The sequence below is a fragment of the Ctenocephalides felis genome, unplaced genomic scaffold (assembly GCF_003426905.1).
Source record: "Ctenocephalides felis isolate EL2017-DRISC unplaced genomic scaffold, ASM342690v1 CF-g0.4_SCAFFOLD_01886, whole genome shotgun sequence".
In the NCBI taxonomy this organism is placed as follows: domain Eukaryota; kingdom Metazoa; phylum Arthropoda; class Insecta; order Siphonaptera; family Pulicidae; genus Ctenocephalides; species Ctenocephalides felis.
Window position 1 is genome coordinate 103,839,980 of NW_020538040.1, and position 24,458 is coordinate 103,864,437.

Consider the following 24,458-nt stretch of genomic DNA (forward strand, 5'->3'; position numbering starts at 1 on the left):
AAATATAAAAATAAGTACATTGAACGTACCTATAAAAACATAACGACCGTAAATTTTAACATTTCTGATGAAGACTTTGTTAGTGATCGTATTAAGCTGCAGGGATTTCACGACTGTGGATTTAACTATAGGAGATTTTTTTAATGTGAGAGTTGGTAATAATATCAGCAACATAAAAAAGATGCTCAGAGTTGTTCAAATTTTTAAATGGATATATAGACAACACATATACAAAATAGATAATCTTTTGTGTATGCCCAGTACAACAAGATGAGTCTTATTAAATGTATTCTGATAATTATACAACACATTCATGTACATCAGTTCAACGACTTCAAAACAATGTAAAGACCGACATTTTATCATTAAGAAAAATATTAGGCACAGAACAGAAATTCGTAATTCATAGTAATAAAAGGAAAGTTTACAGTACTGAATATTATGCTAATTATAAAAAAATAACAAAAGTTGGCTTTTTGGTGATCTAAATTGAGTAGGTATCAAAATATCGGACTCTTGTGATAGTTTTCATAATATGCATAAAAAATGTTGAGTTCAATTCGATACTTAATTTTACTAATTTTGTACATGTTTAAAGAACTCAAATTCAAATATTAGTTTGAAGGTACAGTAGTGCAGAGCAGGGCACACAGTCCAATTTGACTTTCAGGAATCATATTGTGAAAACCAAACAAATTTCATCATAATAATTTTTTTTTGTCAATCAAAACTTTATTAAAGTTTTATAATACAAAATTGTTGAGGTTTAATCACAACAAATGCCACATATCAAACAACTGACTGACTGTTTCATTGTTGAAGAAATCTTTTTTTGCTATGTTTTCAAAAATTTTCACCTGCGCCCTGCGGGGTAAAAAGGACAGCCAGGGCACAAAAAGGTTCATTTATTTTATTGGTAATTTTGAAGAGGTTTTGAGTAATAATAGCTACTTTATTCAACCAATGCATATTTTATTTAATCGCACTGCATAAATTTGTTGTATGAAACATTGTCAGAAGAATTCATCATTAGAGGAATAACCATTAATATAACTCATCTTAAACTACCTTTTTACTACGTTTATGTGGTCTTTTTTACCCCAACTGCATGTAAGCTATTCTAGAGGTTTATAAATAATGTTGAATCTAAATTAAACAATATATTTTATAAAACATATACTTGATTAACCCTTTGAGTACTGAGGTAATTTCTGCATACGTTGCACAAATGGCATAAAGATATTTGGATCTGGTTGATGTTATCTTGGGAACTTTTTGCTTCTAGCCAATTTTTATCTTCCCGTAGAGTAAGTTATTGTAATCATCGAAAAATCAAAATTGTAAATGTGTGCATATCTTCACATTTCGAAGGTTTCTGATCATTTTGGTATAACTTAGAAAAATTGCATGTGTGTGTACGTGTAAATACAATTTTTCGTCGGAGTTTTCGGGAGCATCACTCAACCGACTTGAATTATTCAAAAAGCATTCCATCCATACAGGTGGGGAGACGAGCTGATTAGTTTATGTCAAAGACAGGTCTAGTAGTTTTGGAGATACTATTTTTCCGAAATGTTAAATTACTTTTTCTCAATAGTAGTACTATTGAGCTGCAATACCGACGCTCCTCACTTCATACTCATTTATATCGCGCCGATATATCGATGGTTAGCGCTGAAAAGGTTAAATAAAGTATTTTTATCGTAAACTTAATAATTGCACTTAAAAACAAAATGACTAACAACAACAAAAAATACTTATATTAAAACATTCACTCCTGATTTCGATGTCGTCCCATTTAAGGCTATGACTAGTTACACATCAACATTTCCTCTACTTCAGAATAGAACCGATAAATAATGCCACACTTTGCTTGTTTTTGAGATAATGGTGGTGGACTATTTTCTCACAAACCTTTCAGATTTACCTTAATATTTTTATAAGTTTTCCGCTTATTTCTCGAAATTCCATCCGCCCAGATGTCCGTCTATCGCACCAACACAAGTAGGGTTCCGGACCAACAGGCGTCGTCCTCGTTCTCATATCAGTACAGCGTTGCTCTCACCCACACGGCGCTTATTTAATTACATCATAAAATCCGCAGTTTAACTTGAGACTTTATGGATTTATCGGGCTAAAGTTATGCCACGAAGATTGGGCTCTAATTTTACTCAAGGAGAATGGAGTGGGTAGAAAAGAAACCGGGATATTGAAGAAAAATGCATTTATAATGATCAGCGCAGGAAGTCGGTAAATCGTTGGAATTAAAATGAAATTAATACTTAAATATTAATTATTTATTAACTTATTATGAAGTCACAAATAATATAGACATACTATTGCTCAGGGTCCTATCAAGTATATATCTATAATAATAGGTGGATTGTTTCCTCTTGAAATTAAAATAAAACCCTGAAAAGAAATGGTAGTCTTTTTTTATATTTTGTATTTTAATTACAATCTGTCACACTTAGGACATTCAGTTAATGTTTTGACTCTTCTTATTATATGAATCTTGAATGGGAGGCAACCCAGTAGTTGTCCAGTCCAGTTATGACTAATTATCTATACTCGAAGTATTTGCTGTCATTTTTATTATATATGCAACTATACCCACTAGAGGCGACCTTCACTTGAGGCTATATTTGAGCTCTATAACCTGAAGTAGAAATTTGACATCAAAGTTGCCTGATGTCAGACTTGGCGGTAGCGGGAATCGAACCAGCGAACCCGGGACTATTTAGTGCTTGCCCACGTTAGAAATGATAGTCAAATGATATAATATAGGAGAGCTAGGGGCTTGATGTAACAGTTTTTATAAAGTAATATATTTCGAGATCTACTGAATACATTTGTACGAAATAAAGATGAATATTTGATACTATTATTCTACCAAATAAAATAAAACTAATTCAACAACTGTTGTTCATTATTTTACAATTAATCGTTCTCTACAAGAAGTGCGATGTCACAATTCTAACAATTACCGGGGCAAGAAGTAAAGACGAATAATTGCAATAATACCCCTGAAAATTTATTACTTACTTACTTTTGAGAAAATTTACTCGTTTCTAAATAATTCTTTCTATAAATCAACACAAACTATAATTAATACAAATAACATATTTTCTATAATAAAATTTTGTATCATAAATCAATGTGAACTACAATTATCATAATACAAATAAAAGATATAGTGTCTTCTGTGATAAAATTTAAATTTGCCCACATCTTAAAAACTATAAATTCCACCCGATCTTCAAAGTTTTGTTTCAACTAACCACAGGTGTGATGTTTTTTACATTATTCGAGATATTATTTATTTGAACAGTATAGCAAGCACAAAACTTGTTACACATGATCAAAAATTGATAAATTTGAAACGAAATGAAATATATAAAATTTGAAATTAGTCGATAATTGTAACTCAAACCGAAATATTATGACAGATTAATTTTATTTCATCCGCATTCCCTAACACCGAATATTTAACACTTTATGGTATGGTCAAATTTATTCTCAAACCAAAAATCAATTCAACGGTAAACATTTGTAGACAATTAATTGTAAACAACTTGTCAGCATTCTCTGCTAAATGTAATTATTTTTATAGATTGCAGAATAAAAATGAAACTAAAAAATAAAAAAGGGTGAAAATATTTCAGAAAATATAGAAAAAAATTGTATAAATCAAACGAATTATACACTCACCTTGCTTTTTTAGCAAACTGATTTTTTAAATAATTTGAAGGTGATTATGACATCAACTCTTTCAAAAGTTTACACCTTTATAACAGAACAATAGTCTTTTATATCTTTAGTCAATTTTGACAGAAAGAATCTAAGTTTTTATTGATTTTTGCTTACAGAGGTAGCTTCGTCTTCGACAGTAAATTAATACATTCAGATCAGTATATTCCATTTGGCGATATTGAAACCTATATTTTTATTTGGTATAAATGCAATAATTAAATATTAATATTTTAATATGATTTTATAATATTAATATTTTAATAATATATTTCATGACAATTCTTAAGTAACTTTGTTCATTAATTATTTGCAGGTCACGCGTTTCAGCCAGAATTCGCGGAACCAATTGTGAATTTAACTGTCGCCGTGGGACGAGACGCCACCTTCAGGTGTCTTGTACTGCATTTGGGAGGATATAGGGTGAGCTGAAAAAAAATTATTATATTATATTTTAAGAAAGCAATGTGTACATTAACCTTTTCATATCACGCGCCTACTTTATCTTCACAACTAATTAATTTATATCACAAATAATAATGGGTACTTTATCCGAGGACAAGTCCGAGAGATGAGTTGAACAGTAACTTGATTCAGAGAACAGCCACATTTTTCAGTCAAATTGAATACGTTATTTTTAATTAAAAACATATTCTTAGTCAATATTTTAACGTTTTATAAAACGAGAGTTTTAGCCTAATAAATTTGAAATTCAAGTAAAATTGAAAATATAACATTCGGAAAAAGGCAAAATAATAATAGAATGAATTATGAATCTCGGTCAGTTCATTAAAAATATTAACTTTACATTTGGGGTTTGTTTGCTATGTATATATATATATAACTACATAACTATTTGTGATAATTCCAATAAAGATTTAAAAAATCCTTGCAAATCGCACAAGCTGTGTTTTTAATTAGACATCGTCGAGAAAAAATTCCGATATTCTGTACTTCGTCTAATGAAAGTTAATTTAAGGAATCGATACCAATTCAATTGGAGATCCCGTCTAGTCTTGTTCAAATAATTGTCCTGTATTCAGGATCTGTCTTGGATTTGTTTGTTCAGTTCATTATGAAACACTGCAGCATCTGGAAATAAATCGATGGTCTAAAGTTTTAAAGAAAAAAAACTTTTGCTTTTGTACAAATAAGGAGCAGGTTTAAATATATTGAATTAATGATTATAAGCGTCAGTTTTTTATGTCATTTACCTTTTTGGATATCTCAAACCCAAAACTTGTTTATTACTATATTTAGTTTTACCGTACAAAAATACATGTTAAAACAAACTGTCAAAAAAAACTGTCTTAGCCGTTTGATCGAGCGTTTCGCATATAAAAACGGCCAAGGGTTAAATATTTTACTATATATATTAAAATATTCTATAAAAAATTCTTTAATAATTAACGTATTAATAATAATACATCAACGTATTTTTTGGGTCTGTCACTTTATTATTTCACTTGTTATTATATACTAAACCATACTAAAATTTTTTTTTTCAATTTTTTATCTCCACATTGCAATGATAAAAAAGATTATTTTTGGCCAGTAATTTTTTTAAAAATGTGTACCTACATTCGGCGCTTAATTTTAAAAATCCATTAAAGTTTGAAATCAAATAATAAACCAATTAGGCCAATATAAGATCTTAAATTCAGGTTCGTATGATTTATAAAGTTATATATTGAGCATTTGTTTAAAGAAAATTACAACAAAACCATCTTTTTGATAACTGTTTCGGCAAAACAGCAATGCAGATAATGCCCTTCAATAGTACGATCGTATATCTTTCATATGACTATAGTCGAGAGTGGTAATAATTAAAGCCCTTTCTGCATAATTAACTATTAAAAGAAGAAGAATGTGAACATTATCAGTTAAGACATGATTATATATGCAACAACAACCTTGGAAACCTTGTTGTTCCAATTTCATTTATATATCGGATCTTTTTTGCGACTTATTTTAAAGTTAAATGCCATTTACATCTAGTTTCTGTAAAACTCGCTACGTTAAAAGATAGACTAGGGTCTTAAATTAAAAAAAATGAGCCACAAAGTTGAATAGTCCAAGAATGTCAAATACATTGGAGTGACCTTGGACCATAGACTCACCTTTGCCAAACATATCAACATCAAAACTAGACAGACGTTCGGGATGGAAAATATGCTGGGACACCTCTTGGATCATAACTGCCCGCTGAGCGTGAAGAACAAGCGGACACTTTACTTGACATTGATACGACCAATACTGTTGTACTCCGCTACAGCATGGAACGCGACAACAAATCATAACTACTAGAAAACAAAGCTTTACGACTAGTTCTCAACAAATCAATTTTATAACAGTGCTGACAGATACAAGATTATATGGAGCTCTTTATATTTACATCAAATCAAATAATATAAAATTATGAATGCAATATACATAAAACAATGATATATATGTTAGAGATAGTGTAGATATTATGTAATTTAGTATATGGCTAATGTACCAGTTTATAAAGCCAATAAAATAATAAAAAAAAAAAAAACAAATCAAGGAACCCACTGACGAGATACTATTATAATACAAAACACATACATAAACAGACTGACGTACCGATAGTACTCGACCAAATAAATAAGCTCACTGGTAACTTTTATCTCAAATGTAGAGATCACCTTAATAGTAACATCCAAGCTCTTGGCCAATATACCCCAGAAATAGTTTGGTGTGTCAAACACGCAGTGCCGAACTTTTTTCTGATCGACCCATGGCAGCCAATAGAACAAAATGAAATTATTACAAATGTTGTTTAAGTAATTCTTCTTTATTTTATATTTTTGAGAGAATTTTTGTAACTTAAAATTATTTCTTATTTACTGAGGTGTGTAATGTTTTTTTCTAATATTGCACCTTATTGCAATTACCATAAGCACCCCTTGTCCTAACATTGTACATTTGAAATTTCATATCATAAGCGCAGTACTGGTATTTGAGGTCAATGCGTCTGTGAATCTGTGGGTCTACGGGTCTGTGGGTTTGTGGGTATAATATTGTAGCGATCGGAAATCGCCTATCACGTGCCACGGGACCATTCTCAACAAACAAGAGAACTAACGAGCCAATTGACGTGAGTGCGCCATGTCATTACTGGTAGCCAGCACACAGAACGTCGCTCGTTTGCTCGCATCGCATCGCGTCGCCTGGAGTTAGCGGCCGAGCCGACATCTGCCGTATCAGGACTGAATTCAAATTAATGGGAATCGGAGGCGGAGACGGACGCACGCTTCATCTCGTACAAGTAATGCAAAATTTGCACATACCTTCTTAATGCTGATGCAACCCAGAAGAAGTAGTCATCATAGCCTTTGCACAGCGATTCATGTTTCTTTAGAAAATTGTCGGGTTGACTCATAGCGTTTCCTTCTAGTTACTAACATGCAAGTACTCTTTCATGTTGAGACGCGATTGTTATTCTTTACACAAATATAGTTTTTGTGTTTTTATCAGAATTAAATTATTACTTTAAAATAAATGTATGGAAGACTAGGTACGGTTGTGCCAGGGTACAACGATAGTGACAGTCGCCATAACAACTAAACTATACTAATTTTAAAAAAGGGCCCAAAAGGAGAAAGATGGCGTTATTTATGCTTGTTTGGGCCAGCGGTGGCGATATCGGTTAGAGCGTGGGCTAGCACCAACTAGACCCAGGTTCGCTGGTTCGATTCCCGCTACCGCCAAGCCTGACATCAGGCAACTTTGATGTCAAATTTCCACTTGGGGTTATAGATCACAATATAATTCCAAGTGTAAATCGTCCTTCGTGGACATAGTTGCATCATACAATCATATGATGCTATTAGACATAAGAGCTAATATATATAAAAAACCCCACACATAGGAGAAGGATGAACCGATGGGTTGCTTCTCATATCAATACCTTAGGTCATAAGTCATACACAAAAACAGCTTATAGAACAATAATAAAGAGTTCGGATTGCTGTGGAAACAATAAAATAAAAAATATATATATATGCTTGTTTATCTATGGATGTAGTATATTTGTTTGAACAAATTTACATTATTACTTTCAGTCAGTGCCCTACATTGATCAAATGAATGATCTGTAGACCGCATTGCTTTTGAAGAGTCAAAAGTAAATTTCTTTGTGCGATTTTTTAATTAATTAGTAGAAAATTAGTAGTTAATTATAAGCAATTAGATTCTGCGTAAATAATTTAGCTCAGATATAATAATAATATGTTTTCAAAAGTGTGCTTTGGGTACGGTTGTGACAAATTTTGTGGGAACGGTTCTCGTTTTTTTTCGGGTGAGGATCGTGTCTTAAGGTAAATTACTTGAACTTTCCGATTACAACTTACTCTATGGGAAGTTATAAAGTTCAAAGTTTTTTAAAGTTATTCAAAAAAATTTAAAGATATTAAATTCAAAATTAAATATTTTTTCCAAAAATTTCAAACCCTCAAATACCTAATACTGTTTCTAAGTTTCAAATATCTAACTTTGCGGTACGGCACGGTTAACTCAATGCTCCACCGGTTAATGCAGTAAATCAAAATAATTGTCACATAAATCAATCACTTTTATCAATTTACTTACCTTTTCTGCAAATATATAAACATGCATTTGCAATCATAGTAGAAAATTTTATATCAATGTCAGAATCTCTGTAACTATTATCTACTCAATGATTCTTCGATGATGAATGTCGTGCCGGCGTCCCGCGGAGACGTAAATCTCCCTCGCCATGCGAATGCGTCCGGTTCGTCCCCGTGCGCTCGTATCGGGCGCGAAGTTGGTCAGTTAGATAATCTCTTTATTAGAGTCGGCCCAGTAAATCATGTCACAGCCGCCGCCTGGACCATGGACGTAATTCATCGCTTTCCGATGCCGTGGATTGTCGGCACATGGAATGGTTAGTGACGTACACATGTGTAAATTGCCAAGTCGCAGCAATTAATTTCTAACTCTACTAGAACAGAACTTCATCACATCGTGTTCGTCCACAGTACACAAGTTCTCGTGTCGGATCTGGCGATGGTTTTACTGTACCAAATTTTGGTTGAAGGGACAATGATGTGTTCGATATTGGATGTCATGAATTATTATTTGTTAAAATAATTATATTTAGTGCTCCACTGGAACGATTGTGGAATTGCACTGAACTATAAGATCGATGTTTAAACTATTTTGAAAGTATAATCAATTTATAGATTGTCAACTACTGAGTTCTTTTTTCCAACATGCCAATGTAGTATACAATGTCCCTTTTCGGCGGACTATTGCAAATTCATTAAATTTACTGAATGTCCTTTACTAGACAGTTGTAAATAAAAGAGTTAATAAAAAAATATAGATTGCATTAGTGTTTTTAATTTAACCATATATAGTACCACGAATACAAATACTCTTATTATTCAACTTTAATACTATGCATTGGTTGAATAATGTAGCTATTATTTTGTAAAATCCCTTTAAAATTGAAATAAGACTTTGGACCTTTTTGCTCAATGGCCGTCTCAACTTTAAATTCAAAATCAATTAAAAATTCAAAATTTTTAAAAACCAACCAATACACATTTCTGTAATGATTAATTATATAAAATTAAATGGCTGGGAGTTTTACCGGATAGTTGTAAACTAAATTTAATAGATAGTTGTTCGTTTTATAAGTAGTATTTGTTCTGATATAATTATTTTGGTTTTCACAATATAATTGTTTAATTTCAAATTGGATCTTATATGTATAGATTTTTATGACAGTGTTTCCGTTATATCAACTTATTTTAGGCAAAATCATCCATAAATATTTTGATGTTGTTTTTTTGTAAAAGGTGAATTATTTGTAAAAGCAAAATTATCTTATTCCTGATTATTATCTGAACTTAAACTCATTTTAGTATCTCAACTAAATTTAATATTTCAGTTCATGCTATTTTAATTTCGTTATGAATCCAATTCTTTATTCAATAATTGAACAAAGTAATATTCTTGATTAAATAATACAATATAATATTAGAAACGAGAAATATCATAATAAAAATTAAATAAAATTTTAACGCAGAATATTGCTTCAAGAATGCTACAGAAATCCCCTAGGCGACGCCGCCTGTGCCTTGAATACGCAATGAGTGAAAAACGACACAGTTTTCACTGGAATAATTTAACAATCGCGATGGTTCTATCAAAAATTTATCTTCTTGAAAAGAAAAATTAATTGATGATCGTTTTTGTAAAATTTAATTGGTAAAAGTAAATGCACGTTTTGTGGCATTTTGCAAAGCTTTTACTACTAAGCCACATGCAGGTCGCACAATTTCTTATATTTAATGGTACAAGTATTTTATTGTGACCGTTATTGTAATAGCCTTTGAAAATTTTCTCAAATTAGTTGTTTTCTTCTGCTACCAACATGGAGTAATTTGAATTATATTCACCATTTGGAGTAATTAGTTGATTGCTAATTGCTAATTTGATATAAAGCATAAGCAGTGGTGGCTTTTGGAGTTGTATCTTGCAGAACATTTTATATAATTGGACTCAGTCTCTGGTTTCTAGACCGTCAAAGCGAGTTTTTCAATGGTTCGATTGATAAAGCGAATTCAATTCAAGCTGATTAGAAATATTGCAAGGATGTGGAATTAATTTCTAATTACGTAAGTGTATTAGAGAAACCGAGAGAAAGCGATAAATTATAGATTCACGCGAACAAAAATATTATAACTGCTAGTTTCTCAGAATCTGGATTTGCAACAATAAATGTTTTATAGATTTCTATATATGTTCATTTCAAGTTAATATGCTTCGACTTTAGTTATATCTTTTCACTATTTCCTAATTCGAATAAATAATTTTAACTTTGCAATTCAGTTTAAATAATTCTTAGAAATATGATAAATGATCCTTTATCCTTACTACGCATTATTAAGTTTTGTTTATTGACCTTTCATGTATACAGATATAAACGCCGTAGTCTAAGTTATGAGCTCTTATATTTTGCCTATAAATCCGTATAATGAAATTTACTGTATTTATAATAATATATTTGAAACCATTTAATATTGCTTGAATTCATTACGGTACGGGAAATTCTAGTAATTTGCTTTAAAGCACCACGCACCACTAGTTTACATAGGTTTTATCTACCCTTTTCCCAACTTGAATCAAATGGAAAAAAACTTTTTTTTTTCTACAATAAAATTTATTTTACAATTAGTTGGAGTTGCGTCGTAAGATGTTAAATAATTTAGAGCGCGACTTATTCGAATTACTTTAAAGTTGACTCCGAAATGGGTATTAAAATTGAGCATATCATCCATATTTTAATTCTTACCATGTTTTATCAGCAAAAACCCGAAGTACATGACAAATGATTTTATGTATAATATCTGTAAAGAACATTTTGAACAATTTTAAAATATCAAGGTGTGGTTGGTAAGCGGTCTGTAAAAGAATGACCCATATAGAACCTCATAGATAGACCGATTTTCCACAAGTATGAAATATCTTGTAATTCTAAAAAGCAATATTTTGTTTTTTTTCTACGAGTTTGACATATTATAGTTTAAAAAGCTTATTTTAAAATAAATTAGTATGTAGAAAATAATATTTTTGGTATTTATAGAAGTTTTGCATTCAATATTAAGCAATATTTTATAAAACGGTCTTCAACTAATATTGATTTCTTTCAACATTTGTAAACATTTATAAATGACTTAGTTAGGTAATGCTATAGTATCGTTTATGTGTTCTGTGTACCGGCACATTTTCGTACAAACTTTGCAGGGTTTTGTTGGCGATCATTAAAATGTAATGAAACTAGTCGAAAGGCCATAAAAACGACCATTACCAGTATTAGCAGATCCTCGCACAATAATATAGCGTTTCCCGCCGCGGACGAACTTGTAAACACAAGACGCCGGAGCGACAATCGCAAACGCACCGGGAGTAATTAACTCGGCTGCGATACGCTCTGGTGCGATACACTTTTTGTATTTTGACTCGTAAATAGATTTTTCAGAATAATTTATTAATAGACATGTGAATATAAAAGAATTGTAAAAAGCTAGGGGGCAAACATGTCTCTTTCTAATTTTTAATTTTAAAGGGATTTTACTATTAATAATAGCTACATAATTCATCTAATGTAGAATGTAAATTTCATGGTTAATTTTTACAGAGATTATCTTTTACAAAATTGCTTCTTTTATCTCAATTCACTTTTTTATTAATTATTATTCATTGTTTGACAGGGTAAAGATTCAATTGGTCTTTTTATCCCACCCACGTATAAGCTTTGGTAGTGGTTATATAAAAAATGTTATGTGTAACTTCAAATTAACGATACTTCTCATAAAACATTTAAATAACTTATACTTAAAAATTATATTAAATTTCTTAAACTAAACACCAGTGTTCACAACTAAGAAATTCAACGAAATCAAATACTTTTGTTATGGGTTTTCAAACATTGTCGTTTATCTCCAATTAGCAAATCAAGTTGATGACTGGCTATACATATTGTTTCATCACTTATTATTGCATCAATAGGTGATGCAATAATGAAGTGAAAAGTAAATATTGTTGTTATAAATTTCTTAACTTCACTTGTTTTTGAGATATCGGTTACCAGCGGAACTTTAAGCCTCGCTTTCAAATAATCGCTCTGCTTAATTATTATTAATCATTGATCAATGTTTATTAAATTTTTGAATTAAATTTGACATTAATATATATTTTACTTTAAATACATTATAAGAATACTCACAATTCGTGGGTTGTCCATAGCCCGAGATCAAACCATCCCTTCATTCATATAAGGCTCATTCGTTTGACCACAGCAGAACTCGTAATAAAATCAAATATTAATTTTTAATACTGAGAAAGTTTGAATGCTATTATACAAGATATTAATGCTTAAAAAATATTAGAACCATTAGATACTTACTTCTGTCTGCCATTTCTGATAGCATATTATGAGCAACTCATACGTAAGTTAAACTTATTTAGTTCAAATTGTAATAGGCATTCTTGGTTAAAAGTTTTATGTTGTAATGGAACATGGTGATAACTTAAGCTCTTGAAATAAATTAAAATGTACTGAAGCTGTGCACTTGTAAATAATATGAGTGATGTCGAAATTATGTTACATTGACATTTGTGACTACCTACACATTGAGAGCTAACATTAAGAAATTATGAATTGTGAAAATAAAATAGATGCACCGAAAATACGAAATCTTCAACATACTCTTACTCGAAACATGTTACATTATTTCGAGAGACGGATCACATAACACGAAAATAGGCCCAATCAAAGATGTCTTTGGTCTAACGTCGGCAAATGTGGCAACCAACGCTCGGACGGCTTTTTTATGTGTAACTTTTCTTTTAATATGTGGCAAACACATTTTTTGGAATTTGCTATTTCTCTCACTTTGATTTGGCATTTGTTTAACATCATTTTGTAAACTTTGCAATATTATCTTCATAAGTTGAAGTTTTTGAACGTCATAAACGATCATCGTCTTCCAAGCTCTTACGGCTACGTTTAAACTCAACTCCAAAAATTTTATTGTGGCAAATGATGGTGCAGATTCCCCATACACAGAATACAAGTTATCGTTCATTTACGTATCCGTATTGCCTTTCAAAAACAAATATTGAATAACAGCTAAATACTCAATTTTCTCAATTTTCACAAAAAAACATGTTATGTATGTACTCAGCCGGCTGTCGATTGAAAAAGCAGCGTCCAAAACGACCAAAAATTTGGTGAGTAGAAAATGCACAATCACCAGCTTTTATTTATGAGTGGCCAATTTTTCGTCGGAACTTTTCAGCCCACCCTCGAGATACAGCATTCTATTTTTATACCCCAAATTTAAATATATCACATCCATCACAAATCGCAAGTAATTGATTCGAGTCAACAATGGGCATGGAACTCATTCATTATATCGACGATCAACTTTCAAAAAAATAATTGAAACAAATATGAATTTCCATAATACGTTATTAAAAATGCAGATCGCATAATCCGTTTCTCACATACGTGACCATTTTTAATCCCGTTTAGTGTGAAAAGGGCCTCATTCTCCGGCGTGACGTAATCGGTTTCGAATGTTATAATTTGAATATGACGCCGTAATTCGCGCAGCAAAAAATGAATTAATCTTGTTTTAATTGGAATATTTATGCGTAACACAGGACGTGTACATGTCCATATATGCGCATAAATTACTTGGGCAGAACTCAACGAGCATTGTTTTGAGCAAGTTATCGCGCAAGTTCTAGAGCTTTTTATTGTTGGTGTTAATTAAAAGAATATTCAATATTTTAAACAAATGCAATAGGAATGGAATGAAAATGTGTGAAAGAGTCGTATAGATAAAAAATAAAATATTCGAAAAGAAATGGATAATCATTAAAGTCAATTGTTAATGAAAACCAAAAAATAATTATAAATAAATATTATAATAATAGATCAAATTGAAAAATATATTTCTTCAATTGTTAAGAGTTATAGAATGATATATAGAAGGTACGATTTCGCAACTTTTTATCAGCAATAATTTTGTAAATTTACCAGTTTAGCTGGATGAAAAGTAAATTAAATGGTAATTTGAACATTTTTCTGCTTGAAAATACTGAAAATGTATCCTTCAATTTGATGAATAAGTCATAAAATTCAAATCATACAAGGAAAGAGCGATTGTCACAACCGTCCACAACTTCAGGGACAGTTGTGACAGGTTTAAAAACAATTAGCTATAAACACCAAATTAATTTATTACTACTTTTATTGCCTGAAATATGTCATACAACACAACATAATCATTTAAACAAAGCTTATGGTTATAAAATAAAAATATACATATAACAAAATATATTTTGTTAAACAAAGGTAACCTGAAATCTTTATGATTTTTTTGTATTGAATTTCTTTTTTCTTTTCTTTTTCGTATTTTGTCTTAGTTAAGCTAGATTTTTCTTAATCTGTTTAATTTTCACCCGAAGAGGGCAACAACCATAGCTACATGTCACAACCGTAACCAATGCACACTTTTGAAAACGAAACATCAATATAATCAAGCTAAATTATATAGACAATGAACTGATGTTTAACTTACGCAAGAATAATAAACAAAGTGATCTATCTGTATCAATTTTTAACGATTTTTTTATGCTTTTGCCATTTACAGATCATGTTAATATAGGGCATTGACTCAATTTAATAATGTAAACTTGTTCGAACAAACATACTTCACCTTTTTCTTTTGGACCCTATACCGAAATCAGTACAGTTTAGCTGTTATGGCGACTGTCACTACCGTACCCTGGCACAACCGTGCTCAGGCTTCTCTACTACTTATTCATAGTATTATTAATAGTCAATAATAAAATCAATCTAATCTAAAAGTTTTATCCCTCGAATAATTTTACAAGAACTATAACGTGTTTTAAAACTTATGCCTAATTATTACTATGTTATTTTTTATTCCATATTTACTAGGGAAATAATTGTTATTTATAGGTTTGAATTGTCGAATGTAATGTCGTTTTAAGTATTACCTAATGATTGTAAGTTAGCCGAAAGTTAACGAACATCGTAATTTGCATCATAACTTTCTATTATAAATATCACAGGACAAATAAACAGTTTTATCCCAAAGTCGTCAATCGTGTCGCAATAATTTGGTCATAATATAATAGTTTTTTGATGACAATTGAATGCATGCAGGCGGTCTTTAATATTAACATTAAAGAAGACGATATATTTCATCAATATCTTCTCATCACACCTAGTAAATATCTGGTAAGGCAATTCAGATCTTTCGCTTGATTCTCTCGCTATCGGTGGAGATAGCACGTCGACGTCGGCACATGGAATCGATCATCCGGCACTTGCTGACCGTGTAGCAGCATTTTCGATACAAAAACAAATAGAAAAAGGGAAAAATAGGAATAAGGAAAAATGGAGAAATGGAAAAATAGAAAAATAGAAAATGGAAAAATATCATGAGCACGGCACCACGTCCAGGGAAATGATGAAAAGCGCAGAAAAAACGAGACACTGGCGGTGACGCCTGTATGAACGGCATTGTTTCGATTTTGCACGCTATTGCACTTCAGATATAATATCTACACATCACTCAAGAAGGATTATTCATAAAGTTGAATTGTAATAATTACCTCGAAAAGTTATGTTACCTCAATAGCTGCAGTTAGTCATTATTTAAAATTCTAGTTATGCTATTGGAATATCATTAATATACAGAAGCGTGCAAGCCTTATATAGAATATATGAGCTCCTCGTAGATTAGTGGTTTTTGGCTTGCAATTAGAAGTTTTTGGTTTGATACCCGCCTCGGACAACCTCATGTTAAACAATAATTACGTCAATTTTTACATGGAAATATATTTCCTAGTAAAAATAGATGTTCTCCGGAATTGGGATATTATCAATAAAAAACCATCAGTATTTCAGACTTTTTTAATAATAAGTTTACCATATTGAAGTGAGTCAGTCGTCGGATCCATCTAAAAAGCCACGTCATTAAGAAGCCAGGGCTCGCCCGTTATAAGCGGTTAAGAGCGACGGGACTTGTTTCAGAGGTCCCGGGTTCGATACCCACTTCGAGCAGCCTATTGTCAGGCCGCAGTGACAACGATTTTCACTTGGAAATATAGATAGCAATATGTTTTCAAGTGAAAATAGCCCTTGCCCGACATTGCTGCACCAATAAAAAGTCAGCCCTATTAGATTAATTCCAATAACAAAATCATCAAATATGGGGATGGATTAACCATTGGGTTACCATCTAAAAAATACGAAATAAGGAGAAGTTTCAGCCCAACAGCTCGTAGGACGTAAGGTTCGGATTGCTGTTAAAAAAAAACCTTATATTATATGTAAATGAATAAATGTGCGCTCCTTCTTTAGTAAAATGCAGCATGTGTTTCACGACGTTGCTGTTGAACGGCTATTGATTCCGTAAGCGCCTGACTCACGTGAACACTCAATCGTGCATTCAATGTTTGGTAATTTTCAATCTATATCAAATGTTTGAATAATATTAAGGTCTTACCCTACGGTTAAAGTTAATTTTGATAGAACTTAAAGCAAATTTACATGTAAATGCGACATTAAATCAGTCCAGTGTTGGGTGCCAGTAATAGCGGTGGTCACCGATTGTTGTGAATAAGCCTGTCGAAATTAGAAGTATCTAATGTTATATAATAATCATTACTAAAGTAAAAGAATAACTAGTGGTGCATGGCATCGTGCCTTAAGGCAAATTCCTGGAACTTTTCAACTGTAATTCAAAAATTTTAAAAACTTGACTTTTTAAAATATCTGCCGAAACCGCTGAATCTGCCCAAAAATTTAACGAAAAATTCAATCTTGGTTTCGCCAACACAATAAAAATTTTCTTTGAATCATGCAAATCGGATGCTCCGTTCGTATTTTTGCTTCGTATTTTTGGAACGGCTTTATCTGTCAATGCTAAAAACTAATCAGCACGCTTCCCAACCAATAGGAATCGAATGGTTTTTGCATCATTATTATATACCGGCATCCAAGTCGTTCGATTTCTCTAAATAGACGATAAAAATTGTATCCGCACATAGATACGCACACAAACATACATTCATTTTTTCTAAGGAATGCCAAAATATTCAGAAGGCCTAAATCTTTAAAACATAAAAATATATAAAATTTTATTTTAGATTTTATTTGCGATTACTATAACTTATATAACTACGTTCAATATAATATATTCTCAAAATGTTTACTAAATTTCATTTGTGTGGCGAGCATAGCTCTTTGGTGGCGTGTTCGATTCACACGACAAGGATCTTCGGATCAAATTCTGTCAATGACTTATATTAAAATTTAGAGAAAAAATATGTGTAGTTAATTTGAAATTTGGAATTAGAAATTTAAAAAAAAATCATTCGTGAAATGCCTGCTTATTGTCAGTCGCATGTGAAGCATCCATAATAAAGGCTCGCATTGTTAATGATAGAGTTAACTTGCATTGTTTTTCAAGTTATTTACAAAAGCATATTCAAAAAATAATTTTAAACAATTGAATTAATTTATCGTCACACTATGATCTTTCTAGTTTCAAGGGTTTTTGGCACACGGATAGGCCTCACCTATCCAGTAGGCCTCAAATATTAATAAACGTGCTGATGATTTTGATATAGATTACGATAAACGACGAATAACTTACTCCTAAATTCGTTGATTATTGACCTCACTAGTTGCTATCCTGCGGTCGTGTCTGTGAACCTGTCGCATCGAATCAAAGTCCGTTGCAAAGTTATTTCGCCGAGGGATAATTATGGTCACAAATCGGATGTCACCGACTCTGACAAAGTAAATACGTCAATACACACAGGAAACACGCAATTTCACAACTGGACATTTCTTGAAGACCAATGAATGCGAAATGCCGGACTTTGAGAGTTGGAATACTTGGACATGAACTGTTCGACGTGATACTGGAATTATGTATAGAATATTGTATTTTAGATACGAGGTGTGTTCAAAAAGTACCCGGAATTACTAATAATTAAATTTCGCGGGTCTGGAGTGTCTGATTGTCAAAATTTTTTTTATATTGTGTTGGTATACATGCCCCTAAAGTATGATGAAATTTTCAGCTATATTCACTGTTTACTTTGTCTGTGGTAGTCGCTAAGGTTCGACGTGTTTTTCTGAGCTCGGCGATTTTTACAATGGAAGAATTGAAAAGTCAAAGAATTTGTATTAAATTTTGCGTAAAAAATGAAATAAAGTGTTGCAAAGTGCAAAAATTCACCAGATATGGCTCCGTGTGACTTTTTCCTATTCCCAAAGTTGAAGAGACCCATGAAAGGACGGCGGTTTTCCTCGATTGAAGAAAATCGCTGAGAGTGCTCAAGGACATATCAAAAAGTGAATATCAAGGGTGCTTCGAAAATTGGAAAAAACGCTGGCATAAGTGTATTATATCTGGGGGGGACTACTTTGAAGGGGACCACATTAATGTAGACGAATAAATAAATATTTTTTTGAAAAAACGAAAATTTCGGGTACTTTTTGAACAGACCTCGTATAAATGCTCCTATCACGTAATTGCAAGCATGGAAATAATGGAATCTTTTATCTAGCTATAATTTTAGTTGATTCATGCTACTTTGTTAGAAAATTGCACGTCAAAACCAGGAACATTCGCTTAAGGATACACAAAGTAAAGCAATTCTAAAGCGACAGCATGTTCTACACTAAAATATAATTTTTCCGGTTTATTTATTTAAAACTTACTTTTATTTTATATTTTCTAGCACAGTTTAAGTTGCAGCATTTATATGATAACGACAATATATCTGCTCAGAGTTACATAATATATTCAATAAACATATAAAAATCTATCTTTGGATTATATCTAAATTAACTTTAAAGTCACACTCCAATTTATTGATATTTTTTTAAATAAGTTTGACTTTTTCATAAGACAACTCATAAATCTTAATTCTATAACGTAGTAGTTCTAAAAAAAGGATATTTGGCGGTCAAAAATAATCATTAGGCATATACATATCAAATTTTAGATATTTTGTAGGAATATCAGATATTTTATTATGAATGAGTTCAAATTTTGTTTCATTTTTTTTTTGGGTTCCGCACCAAGATTTATAATGGATAAGCTTGAACTTAAATACCTTGAACATAGACTCTCGACATTTTCGACTGCATGGATCTACTAAATTTAATGTAACCAAAAACATTCGGTTCGTACTGATGGCGAAATGTAGTTTTTGTGAAAGGAGGTTTTACCGTTCCAGATACACAAATAATGAGTAGACGTCAAAAATTTGAAAAAAATAAAAAAGCACAATAAATGAATTTTCGAAATTTTTAGAAATATTTAAACAAAATCAAATAATGGATTTATATAGCTTTTCCAGAATTTTCAAAAATTTGAAAAAAATCAAATTTGACTTCAAATTAGTCGATTTTTTCAAAGTCTTCAGCATTTTTAATAAATTTAAAAACTATAAAAAAATAAACTTTTCAAAAAAATCTCGAAAACGATTTGCGTATTATTTTGTATTTCAAAATTTAAAGTTTTGAAAGCAAAAAAATATATGTGTTAAAATTTACTGAAGTGTTTTTTATGTTAAAGTGTTTATATATATATATATATATATATATATATATATATATATAATCAAATTTTGAAAATTAAAAAAAAAATTATGTATTATTTATGTATTAAATTCGTGTCATTTTTTATTGAAAATTCGACGCTCTGCAAAATTTTTTAAAAATTTTTCATGCAATTTCCATACAAATATTTGATTGAATTGCGTTCTATCTAAAAGACAATATTTAGAGTTAAAACTTTCAGAGAATTGTTTTTTATCAATTTGGAACCATTTGAGTCCTTGGGAGCAAGTAAATTCGAAAATGTTCATATTAACGACCATCCTAATATATTTATATATTGTTAGAGATGTGTCCCTCTTTCATATTAAAGTACGGAGGTACATATCTCTAGCTGACCCGACAGACGTTGTCCTGTACCCATGTCTGAAATTCAATAATTCTATTTTTTTGATAACCTATACTAATATTTACCATTTAGTTAAAAATAATTATTCATGTATTTTTACACTATAGTGACTGTCACACTGTAGTGACCTATTCGATTTGAGCCCCCAAAACAAAAGTTTTGTGCTCAAATTTGCTTACTTAGAAACAAATAAATATGTGTTTTATACATTTTTACATTTACCTTTTTCGGTTCTTTCTTAAATTATTTTTGCTTTCCTACAGTAGTAGCATGTGATTGTTGTGTTGTGAAATGTGACAGTAAAGTGTGTGTTTTTTCCTGATCTGCTGAATGATGAGACACATCTAGTCTCAAAACGTATAAAAAAATTAAAATAAACTATATATATATATATATATATATATATATATATACACATTGTAGTAGTGAGTATGTCTATTTTGTGCATTATATCTATGTGATGGAGTGTCTATATTTCGATTTGAGCCCCCTGTGTGTGGGTGTATGTTTCGTGTTTTTGTGTGTGTGTGTTTCAACCGACTTAGAGCGGCATGAGAGCGCAGACTTCCATAAATCACCCGGCAAAGTTTGTTCCTTCGATGAACTTTGGTCCCCGCACGTTCTCTTCGTTGCTGCCGCCGCCACTGCCGCTGCCGCTGCTTTGCCGCTTGTAGTTTCTTCGCGTCCCTTACATGTAGTTTGGCTGCTTGACCGATGCACTCTGTACATTGCGATGTTTTGCATTGCGCGTTACTCATCTTCCATACCGAATTACTGTTTAAAACTAAAGCCATTCGAATGCGGAAATATCACGATATAACAATGAATTGATGAACGTTGTGCTAGTCGAATATTAAACACAAACAAGGAGTTAACACTTCTGTGAAAGGGTTTTATGGTTTACGGATATAAAATTATATCCAGTTTTTATAGTAATTATACTTCAGCTATACCTTTATATTTGTCTTTTAAATACAAAATAAGCAAGCTTACAATAAGTGAAATCTATTTATTTACATTTTTTTGTAAAATTTTATTATAATTATTTATAAGTTTCACTTAAAATAAAAGTATTCTCTTCAAGTAATAATAAATTCTTTAAGCTATTGTGTTCAAGTAAATATTCACTCATGCATATACATCCACGTACACTTATAAAGACACATTTAATCATTTTTCTGAATTTTGTAAATTAAATAGCAGTCTCTCCAATGAGTTACCAATTTAGGCCTCCAACAATTTGATAAAGTTAAATGTTGAAATGCAAAAAGTATTGCAATGAACAATTTATAAGGTTTGAATATAGTCTATTGGGATTTTCTTCTTCATAAAATAAATATTATATTAATTTAGTCATGAATACAGATTTACTTTTATGCTTTATTTTTACTTTATAATTAATGTAAGAACTTCATTTAGAAATGTTATTAAAATCGCGAAAAATTGCTTGCTTGCTTGGGCTGCAAATTACTTCATATAGATTATATATATATATATATATATATATATATATATATAATCTATATTAAATACATGGGTGTTATGTATGTATTACATATCTGTATATGTCATTAGGAGAATGGATTAACCGATTTAAATGATTAAAAAAATTCAATTTGTATTAAATACGCGATGAAACCATTAGTTTTTCGCATTGAGGTCTTGTCGTGTTTGTGTTACCGATAAAAAACGTAAATTCTTGGTTTATTCATTATTTTTTATAGACATCGAGGGACGGTTGTGACAGACATAAAAATGAATTATTAAACCAAAGCTGCAACCACCAAATCGGTTTATAACGACTTTTATTTTCAGAAATATGTAAAACACATTATCATTTAAGCAAAGGTATATATTTAATAAATATGTAACAAATATAACAATATATAAAAAATCATATTTTTTAAAATTAGAAATCTTTTGTTGTCTGGTTGAATATTTCTTGCCCTTCTCTTTCGTATTTTGTCTTAAGTTATGTTAATTGCTGTTTTTTTAAACATAATTTGACAGCATTCAGAACATGTTGTTCTATGGCTGTTTGGTTCAATATTACCTCAAGTAGTGTTGTACTAGAGTATAAAAGTTGACATGGTAGATAACCCTCCAATGAGGATTACTAGTCGCTTAGAGAAGATCTGCTGGTTGTTTCTTTTTGAGTCTTCTGGGTTGAGAGTCCAACAGCAGCGGTTGTATGATAGAATTTACGTGGTTATGAGCCAGGCAAAGTGGGATATGCTTCTTAAATGCTATTTTATCTGTTTAAATTTCACCCAAAAAAACAAGAAATTATGTCACAACATATACATGTCACATAAAACAAAACTAATTGCTGGTAATCAACTTAAAAATCGAACAAAAACTTACTGTAATTATAATGTGGTATGCCGACTCAATGCAATAATGTAAACTTGTTTGAATAAACATACTTCATCTTTTTCCCTTTGCCAACACCAATACTCAAAATCAGTATAGCTTAGCTATTATGACAGCTGTCACTACTGTAACCTGGCATAATCAAGCCTACGTTCAATCCCGCGTACGTTATAATAAAATTAATCATATTTTTTATATATGAATTGTTTAAGAATTTACATTATTGTTTCGAATATAGTTAATTCCGTTATTAATAAATGAAATAATATTATATATTATGAGCTATATATTTTGCTATATAGAATATGGGGTAATTATTATTGACCGACGTTGACTATTTCTTATTGCTCTATATACTTTAAGAATGGATAATAAATAATACTTACCAATGCTAGATCAATGTTGCTTGCATTGGCAAATGTTAAGAAAATAATATGCGCGTAATATCGGTGTAAGAAACGTTTAAACATGTGCATAATTTTATGCTATTAGTGAATTAATCTCGAGATTAAATCATCTTGATAAATATACCGAATAACATGAGTGTAGAGTAATTGAAACCGAATTGTAGCCGATCCGATTTCCTATTCGGGGCGGAATCTGCTGCGGTCGTACTGTGTTAACATTCGGCGCAACGTTTCGAAATCCTACGAGAATTTGATATCAGTCTTCGTGCCAAGTTTATTGCATGCGATCGCCGATCTCTACATCGACTAGGGAACAAAGAATACTTGTTCAATAAAATATCGATATTCAGATGTAAATTATAAATTTTAACACTTCGAATATTTTTTAAAGTATGATGACCATCATTTTTAAAGCTATAGATTAATTATGTATTTAATCAAATATTGTTAAAGTACAATCTATTGAATCATCAGTTTTGCAAAATCCTAAAGCGTTTGACAAGTGTGTTCAAAGAAATGCTATAAGTAATTAATCTACTAATCTATTTTTTCCATTTCATTAGCTTGTCGGGTAGGGCTGGGCATAAAGGTCCAATTTGACTTTATTCAATTATATTATGAAAAAACTAACCAATTATATCACAACAAATAACACCTGTCAACAAACAACTATGTGACTATCTTTAGTAAAACTTCCAGCTAATTTATCATTCTAGAAATAGGTTAATAGGACAGCTAGGGGGTGAACAAATCCAATGTTTTATTTTTAGTTTTTTCGTAATAGTGGCTACATTATTCAAGCAATGCAAAATATAAATTTTTTGAATGAATTTTCTACAGAGAACACAATATATAAACTTGATCTGGTATTTTGTCAGAAATATTCATCCGCTGAGTTAGAATAACTATTTAATTTACCTTTTATTTAATTGCTTTTTTAAACTTAATTTACTTTTTATTAACTATTTTTTATTATTTACGCCCTTTGCCAGTGTGTAGGTTCAGTTGGATCTTTTTACCTCATCACCACATGGTCTTACACGTGGAGTTAAAAAAACTGTTGAATCTAACTTAAAAAAACTGTTGAATCTAACTTAAAAATAACAATACATCTTATAAACATTTAAATAATGTATACTGAAATATTATTTTAAGGTCTCGTAAATTGAACAACAGTGCTCACAGCTAAAATAAACTAATGACGAAAAAAAGGCTTCTGTTATGGATTTTCAAACATTGTGGTTTAACTCTCAACGGCAATGTCGTAAGAAACAAGGTGATTGCTCGTTATACATCACTTTCCCTCTATTCTTAAATATTGTTGATAAAGAATTCTTAACTT

General features: G+C 31.0%; 1 protein-coding gene across 1 annotated transcript in view; it reads left to right on the top strand.

The window, feature by feature from the left end:
• LOC113375624 (lachesin-like) overlaps positions 1 to 24,458 on the top strand; it is a 312,938-nt gene that overhangs the window by 47,551 nt on the left and 240,929 nt on the right. Inside the window, exon 2 of the mRNA XM_026615555.1 lies at positions 4,067 to 4,173. Within this exon, the coding sequence (XP_026471340.1) occupies positions 4,067 to 4,173 (107 nt within the window). The remainder of the gene's footprint in view (positions 1 to 4,066; positions 4,174 to 24,458) is intronic.